The 8,517-nt window shown below is 43.0% G+C and overlaps 1 protein-coding gene across 1 annotated transcript; it reads left to right on the plus strand.

Annotated features, from left to right (window-relative positions):
• The first annotated feature begins 1,215 nt into the window (after positions 1-1,215).
• sirt5 (sirtuin 5) lies at positions 1,216-6,542 on the plus strand. The gene is made up of 9 exons (XM_041041230.1): positions 1,216-1,327; positions 2,238-2,354; positions 2,468-2,601; positions 3,213-3,438; positions 4,094-4,181; positions 4,944-4,997; positions 5,108-5,231; positions 5,414-5,529; positions 5,622-6,542. Exons 2-9 carry the CDS (start codon positions 2,252-2,254, stop codon positions 5,689-5,691), a joined length of 915 nt encoding a protein of 304 aa, XP_040897164.1. The 5' UTR covers positions 1,216-1,327; positions 2,238-2,251; the 3' UTR covers positions 5,692-6,542.
• The last annotated feature ends 1,975 nt before the right edge of the window (positions 6,543-8,517 follow it).

The following is an 8,517-nucleotide window of genomic DNA, read 5'->3' on the forward strand; positions in this document are numbered from 1 at the left end:
AACCTGTAATGTGGAGCTGCAACAATGAGTGGATAAACAGAAAGTGAAACTGAACCTAAATGAGCCAATTTTTAAAGCAGAAAACTGTGATTCTAGCCTCAAAAACACACATATTCTCAGTTTTTCTTTTTTATGATTGTAAATTTTATGTCTTTATGTCACAAGCTTCATAATGATGAACATGACCCAAAAGAAATGTTTTTGCATCAAGCAGGCATTTTGACCACAGAACTGTCAATATCACCCATGTGGCTATTATCAAAACCCACAGACTACACACTGTAATCCCTTGTATTCTCTAAAAACAAAAAACCTTTTTGCTTCAGTGTTTCCTGTAGAGAGCAGGAATAGACCTGCATACTGTAGAAAAGACTCAAGATAAAAGACATTGAAGTAAAGGACATTTGCTGAATCACATCATCTGAAGTCATTCTAAATGGTAACCGGAAATAAAATGTTAAAGCAATGTCATGGCAACTAAAAGATAAAACATCAACATCACCGTGTTTGAGTCATGATTAATGTGACTTGGCTGCCACTACACTGCAATTTCCAGTGTCTAATTGGGATTAATAAAGTTCTCCATCTGTTTATTTGATCTGTTCAATTAGCATTATTAGTTTAAAACACTGCACCACACACTTGAATCTAGTCCGGTGCTGGCCCTCTCCTTTGACTGGTCTTTTATTGGCAGCTGTGGATAAAAGTAAACCAGGCAGCTCATTTAACAAATCTACTTTTTGGTTATTAAACCTGAATTTCAAAACCCTCAAGTCTTTGGTTTCTTGAAGTGGTTCATGGTGGATTTTGAGGTCTACTTTAGATCATGGTCAAGTTTTAGGAGCCTGCCTCTTTTCACTTTCATTATGTTGACCGACATGTTAACCCAGAATTTAGTGGGGGGGTGTTACATCAGTAACAGCTAATCCAGGGGATGCAGGTAAATAAACTAAATAGTGATTGACTTCCTGCCCAAACTTTTGCAGTTATATTTGATTTTTTTTTTTAAATTTTCTATGAAATGAAAAAGCAAAAGAGCATTAACATTTAATAAGAGGCTCATTTTCACTTCAATAATCAACAGAATATTTAATGTGCCCAAACTTTTGCATGACACTGTCCTGCAAAAAGCCAAGTGCAGAACAAGTGCTCCCTCTGCTGGTCTTGTGTTTTTGCAGGAGGGCTGTTGTTTTTTACCTCGCTGTTTCTCTCGATAGGCAGACCAGCCCACCGCAGCTGCTGAGCCGGCGAGTGAGGAAAAACCACCGAGGCTGAGTTCCTGGTTCCCGCAGCTGATCTGATGGTCCTGCTGGTTTCGGTCTGACAGGTAGTTTACGTTAACTAAACACACATCCAACAAAGGTGCCAACTCTTCCATGGAAATATAAAAATAACATAAAACCACGCTGCCTCCACACCGTGGTGCGGAGGCAGCTGAAGCCGCCTCGGTGGCTCCGTTCTCCGGTTACCTGCAGTTGTTAGCTTGTTAGCTTCCTGCTAGCATACCTAACTACAGGCTGTTTGTTTGTGGCTCTTGATTCACACTCGGCTTTGATGGTGTGTAAAAAAAAAACTGCCGTGACATTACTGATTTACTGAAGGAATCAGTGGCTCATGTCATAAATACAGATTGCAGTTAGGGAGCAGGTTAGCTTTATGCTAACTGGCATGACCTCTGAGCTCTGTGGAGCCACAGTGACCTTCCTGTGAACTAGAAAAAATAATCACCACACCGCAGGCTGAGCCAATCATGGCCTTCACACCATCAGACTGTGACAGACCAAACTATAAGCACCTGTTTTGTAAAAGATAAAATATGTAGTTTGCTGTCCCTTCTTTTAGGCTGGATCAAATACATCCAGACTGCTGCACAGCAGAACATTTTAAATGCATGTCCCAACACTTACTGTCAGTTCATCCAAACAAAGACGGCACAAATCCTGCAGCAGATGATCTGGACCCCACAGAGTCCTGATCTCAGCATCACAGAGTCAGTCTGGGATTAACATGAAGAGACAGAGGACATTGAGACAGGCTAAGTTCTCCAAGATGCCTGGAACAACCTATACCTCAAAAAAGTGTGCAGATGTACGGAGGAGAACTGAAGCTGGAGGGGTCACAGCAGAGGAACACAGCTTTGTGTTCAAAATGTCTCAAATGTAAAACCAGTGATTCCATTTGAGGAACAAACTGAGCTGGATTTCAGCTGTGAATTCTGTTTTGTTTTTCTTCCCCAGTTGCTTAAAACCTGATGTTTGTGCGGCTGTTCACCTGCAGAGCCATAATAAAACCTCACCTGTATGCCCACCTGAGGAAACCCTGGGGCAGCCAAGACATGGCCAGACCCAGTTCAGGTAGACCCCACATTCACATCCTCTCTCTGTAAAGTGACAGGAGTTAACAGCAATGTCATCCACAAATCCACAAGTTTCCATGGTTTTTAATTGTATGTTGCTCTTATGTTCAGACCTGGCAGCATTCAGGGAGATTTTCTCCAAAGCCAGGAATATAGCCATCATCACTGGGGCAGGGGTGAGTGCTGAGAGCGGAGTCCCCACCTTCAGAGGTGCAGGAGGCTACTGGAGGAAATGGCAAGCACAGGTAGACACCTGCCTGTCCCTTTTACCAGCTGTCAAGAAGCTAATCATACAGCCATGTGTTTTTAAATATTTATATTGCACCAGTTAATTCAGATGAGTCTGTCAGGGTTTTTTTTTTTTAATTAAAAAAATGTGTCTGACACTCAGAATAACCAGTGAGGAAAACCTGCGATACAGCACATTAAAAATTCCTCTGTAAAATTCGGAGAGTTGTAACACAGCGATGATCTTTCACAAGGGAAAACTTTTTGCTGAGAGTGCTCTTATGAAACTTAAAGACTCCTCTCTGCTGTACTCTGATACAGGACTCGGAGCTTATCAGACATCTGAGAATCAGTCCCAGAAAGTGCACTGAAGGTTTGAAAATAGTCCTGACTCAGGGAAAGAAACCAGCAAGTCTAATTCCCTCATTGTGTTTCTGTAGACGAACAGAGCTGTGCAGACGACTCTGAGCTCAGTTTTCACTTGAGAAATATTTTTGTTGCCTAAATTCCAACAAGCAAAACTATCAGGAAAAAGGAGCACGTGTGGCAGTAATTTAAACTGAACTTTTCAGTCTGTGTGAATTACTGTGCAAACATCCCATCATCCCTTTCTGTTCTCTTGCGTTAGGAACTCGCCACGCCAGAGGCCTTTGCTCGGAACCCCTCGCGTGTCTGGGAGTTTTATCACTACCGCCGTGAGGTCATGCTCACAAAAAACCCCAACCCCGCTCACCTGGCCATCTCCGAGTGTGAGGAGCGACTCTCCAAACAGGGGCGTAAGGTCACCGTCATAACCCAGAACATCGACGAGCTGCATCGCCGCGCTGGATCCAAAAACATGCTGGAGATCCACGGTAAGCACAAAACAGCGAGGACACCTAAAGTCAGCATCAGCTGTTTTTGTACTCAACTAAGAATCAACAATTTTGATAATCAAGTGTTTGTTAAAGTTCTTTTCCAAACAAAAGTTTCAAACATTCAAACAAGTTCCAGCTTCTGAACTTCGAGGATTTGCTGCTTTGCTTTGTTTTATCCGACAGTAAATTGAATGTTTTTGGACTTCCGGGGAATTGGGAGAGGCAGTTTTCGCTGTAACCTGATAAGTTTAGAGGGTCTATCAATTAATAGATTACTGGAGAAAATAAAAGCGATCATTAGTTGCTGCCCAAATCTGAATTCTCTTTGAATCTTAGTCCTGACATTTGTATTTCTGCCCTTTTCTTTCAGTCTGAACCTGATTACTTCACTGATTGGCCCCATGATCATTTTTCAGTTGTGGAGCAATGATTCAGTCCATGAAATGACATAAAATTACGAATCTTTTAATTAATTAAAAGGTAAAGAAATGCAAATCCGCAAAGTGGAGAAGCTCAAAGTCAGAACCAATTCAGCAATTAAAAAAAAAAAAAAAGTAGCTGTTGATAAATTGTGTGTCATCCAACTCATCAGTGAAACAGCTGGTTGTTTCAGCACTAATCTTCTTCTCTGGTGTCGTTTTTGTAAAACCAGGCAGTCTGTTTAAAACCCGCTGTATGAGCTGTGGTCATGAAGCTGCCAATTGCAAGAGCCCCATCTGTGCTGCCCTGGAGGGTAAAGGGTAAGAGCTTCACCTGCCGGTGTTTGGTGAACTCCACTGTTTTCCTCAACCCTATGAAAATGTGTGTTTCAAGAGATATTGATCAGATTCATTTGAGCACAAAATGCCAGAGAAAACCAGCTGATTGGGTCTGTCAGATGTCAGGGAGTGAAATAACACCTGATGACACGGTGACGGGGGAAACTGTGACTCGAATGAAATGTCAGTTTAAAAGCCGCTTTGTTACTAATCTGACATTTGAAAATTGATGTTTTTGATATCTGACAAAAGTCATTAGCTGAATTTCAAAAGGAATATCAGAGCGGATCATGGTCCTGTTAAAATGTTTCTGTACTGACTGTGCTGTCAGTGGCTCTGATTCAGTTCCGATCTTTGAATCAGTCGGTGTTGTGAACGGACACGAGAAGGAAAACTGCGAGTTCACACAGGTAACTGTTATGTTACCTGGGATATGTTCTGAAAGTATAATCTGGTCTGCTGTTTGTTTCCCATGTGAAACCGATCACGGTTCCACAACATTAACTATGTGTTTATTATTGTAACCATGGCGACAAAGGTCCGGTACACTCCTACGGGTGGTACCCGGAGTCAGGGACCAATGACCTGTGCGGTCTTTGAGGCTAGAATTGGTTGAAAACGTGCTTTGGATTTAGGAAATCCCTTCAAGATTCTCTTCTGTTAACGTGCTTTGTAGAGTGTGTTTGGGTGTAACTGCCCTGTTTTTTGTGAAATCTAACCTCTTTTATCAAACTGCCTCCTCAGAGCTCCAGACCCAGACGCACATGATGCCCAGATCCCTGTTCAGCAGCTGCCCAGGTCCAGTACACTTGTGTTCTCTTTTAGTGCCCTGCTCTTTTCAGATTAGGTTATTTGCTTTGACAAAGTGTGTTTCTGTGTGTGTGTGTGTGTGTGTGTGTGTGTTTCAGGTGTGAGCAGACAGGTTGCCATGGTCTCCTGAGACCAGCTGTGGTTTGGTTTGGAGAGACTCTGGACTCGGACATCCTCACCCAAGCAGAGAAAGTTCTGGACAGCTGTGACCTCTGTCTTGTGGTGAGTGAGTGAGTGTGTGTGTGTGTGTGTGTGTACACCTTTGAAAAATGAGTATTTATTTAAATGTGGAAATAAAGGAACTTTATTTGCTCCCTCTGGTTCTTTTTTGAAACTTTTTTTTGTTCTACTTCTTAATCGTGATTAAAGTTTACTAACCAATTCCACACATTCACACTCTGCAGGTTGGTACTTCATCCGTCGTGTATCCAGCAGCCATGTTCGCTCCTCAGGTGGCAGCCAGAGGTGTCCCTGTGGCCGAATTTAACATGGAGGACACACCGGCCACCATGCGCTTCAAGTACATTTCATCTGTTGTCACATACGTGAAACATTTCCATGAATTTATATCACATCACAAACGCAGACATTTCTTTTTGTGTCTGTGTTCAGGTTCCACTTCCACGGCCCCTGTGGGACCACGTTACCCCCCGCACTGGCACGCCACGAGACTGAGAAGTGAAAAATAAGTCCAGCTGTACACAGACCAGAGTGTATAACACTGGAGGACTTCATTGGTACAAATACCATGAACAATGGGTACCCAGCATCAATGGTGTGGGGACGGACAAAGGGTTCATGACAAATATGAGGAGGGAAACTGTTTTAAGCTGTCTAACAGATAATATGCACAAAAAAAAGAATAAAACCTTATGATCAATGGTTTTTCATCAACAGGATTTTAGGTTGTTTCACGCTGATGGAGTGGTTTTCACTATTTTTTTTCTTTAGCATGTGATGCAAAAAACTGATTTAATTGCTGTCAAAGGATTTTTTTTTTATTTATATTGCTCTGATGCCAAATCAGACTGATCCTCTGAGCTGACAACAGTTAGCTGCAATTGTTAAATGTAATTTGTCAAATAACAAACTATTCTGTTCAAACAGCTGAAAAAAGACAATGAAGCAAATAAGAAGCACTGACTTCTGATGAAATGCTGAGCCACCACAGGCAGAAAAAAACTTTATCACTGTTGCATTAAATGCATTAAAACTTGGATGTCAGACAGTAGGGGGCAGTGTTTAGCTGCTGATGTGGAGGCTGCCACCTTTCAGTTTGGAGGAAAAATTGTTTCCTTCCCAAGGATCTGTGGGCTCTGCCTGGGATGTGTGGTGTGTTTGTGTCAGTTCAGTGTTTGTCTGAGTTTATAGGCCGTGATGACGCCTTTCAGAGGCCGTGTGTCGGCTCCGGTTAAACCAGGGCAAGCCAGTGACTGTGCCAGTCATGAGGAAAGACTTTGTTACATGTATGTAAAGGTTTGGACAGGACTGGAACAGATTACTGAAGTCCACTGACAATAAAGGAGTACTCTTATAAACTGAATGTGTCTGGTGTGTACGTGTGTGTGTGTGATCTAAAACACTACATGAGCTGCAAATGATGCTGCGAATCAGAAATGATTAGTGTATTACTGCAGTGCAAAGTGGTGATGATAGGGGAGTGTGTATAGGTTCTCTGTAACAGCCGACGTTCTGCTTTGACTGGATTGAGCCTGACACTTCACCGCATGGCCACAAAACCAACTCAGCCCCCCCTACATCGGTACATCCACCATCTCAGCATAAACACACACTGCACTACTGCATTTTATACAGTCTGATGCACAAACACTGGGTTTTTTTTTTTTTTTTCTTGTAACAACAAATGGGATGGACTAAATATTTGGGATAACACAGACATAAAAAACTAAATTACTAACTAATTTACAGCACCAACCAGAGGTCCTTGTAGCCCACGGGGGAAACTTCTGGAAAGATTAGCCCAGTTAGCTATGATAGCTCAGTCTGAAAAAAATAACAGAAATTATTATTTTGTAAAGTAAAATATCCACAAATTTGTGTGGAGGAGGAAATTCAACACATAAGAAGGATTACAAATAGGAATTTTCATTGGCACAACAACCAATAAACTATAACCTGTAACCTGAGTCAGCTGTAGCACCTGAACACCACATGCTGTTGAAATAGACAGTCTGATAAATGGTTCACAGACTCCTCAGGAGAATAAAAGGATCTTTAAAGGATAAGTTCGCCCCCCCCCCCCCCCCCCCCCCAAGTTTGTCTTAAAACAATAACAATAAAAGTTATTGGTTGATGTGATCTGATCCATACTGGCTGTGAAGAGATCCTGTCCTACAGTGTGACGGTACAAAATCTACAGTCCTCACTCTGTGCAAAGATAAAGTCCAAAGTTTAGTCACAGCTGAGTCTTCAGTGCACCGTTTCCTCTTCTGTCCCTTCATGTAACCTGGCAAGGAAACAGTATGTGGGGAGACAAGAAGGGGGAAATTGGCCATAAAATTACAATAACTTAGGTGGTCAGAAGGTGCTCAGCTAATTTGTGTAACTCAGCTGTTTAAGACTGCTGAAATCAGCTACAGCTGCACTGAACTGCTTAGAAAGGATTTTTTTCTACACGGAGCGAGGATGGTGGATTTTATCCTCCATGGCTGACACTGGAATCGTGTTTGGAAGAAATCTCATCCAAACATTACAGTGACTCCTTCCATGCTCAGCACATCAGTATTGTTTAAAAACAGACATGTAAAAATATAAACTGATCTTTTAACAACAGTTTCGGGATGATAAAAGGGTTGTGGGAAAAAAAAAAAAAGGGGGCGACTGGGAATCACTATGAGCTATGCTCTGCTTCGGCCGAAGACAGGATTGTGCCTGACACGTCCCTGCTTGGCCACCACCAACCCAGCCCCCCACGCTACGCCACCCCTTTGACTTCCATCATCTCAGCATAATCACACACTGGGCACAGGCCAAGTCCAGCTCTGTTAACGCTCATTTGCAGGAGTGGAGGGTGTCAACAGAGGTTATTAATACTTGGCTAATCTGATAGCGATATTCATATCAGCCCCAAGAAACTGCACCGTCTCATCTCGTCTCTGCCTTTCTCTGTGCTGTTTTCCCTCTCAGCTCTCATCTATACATCTGCCATGTGCATGGTGTTTGAGACGCCATGCCCCCCCCCCCCCCCCCCCCCCCCCCCCACCCCCGCCCCACCACCAGCTACGCCTCCTCCATCACCTGCTCATTAGAGAGAGGATGATGGTCCAACGGTCCCCCATGACTCTGCTCCACAAATAACAGAGCCAATTTCCCGCCTGTTAGGCGACGATTTCACACCAATCTGAGTTGTACTGCCCAGCTAGGCCTGTCAGAGAGAGAGAGAGAGAGAGAGAGAGAGAGAGAGAGAGAGAGGGTATGAGAGAGACAGAAATAAGGTGGAAAAGCAATGCAAGGAAAAGAAAAATGTAGGTCAGAGCGTAATGTGTCT

The sequence above is a fragment of the Toxotes jaculatrix genome, chromosome 6 (genome assembly GCF_017976425.1).
Source record: "Toxotes jaculatrix isolate fToxJac2 chromosome 6, fToxJac2.pri, whole genome shotgun sequence".
Classification (NCBI taxonomy): domain Eukaryota; kingdom Metazoa; phylum Chordata; class Actinopteri; family Toxotidae; genus Toxotes; species Toxotes jaculatrix.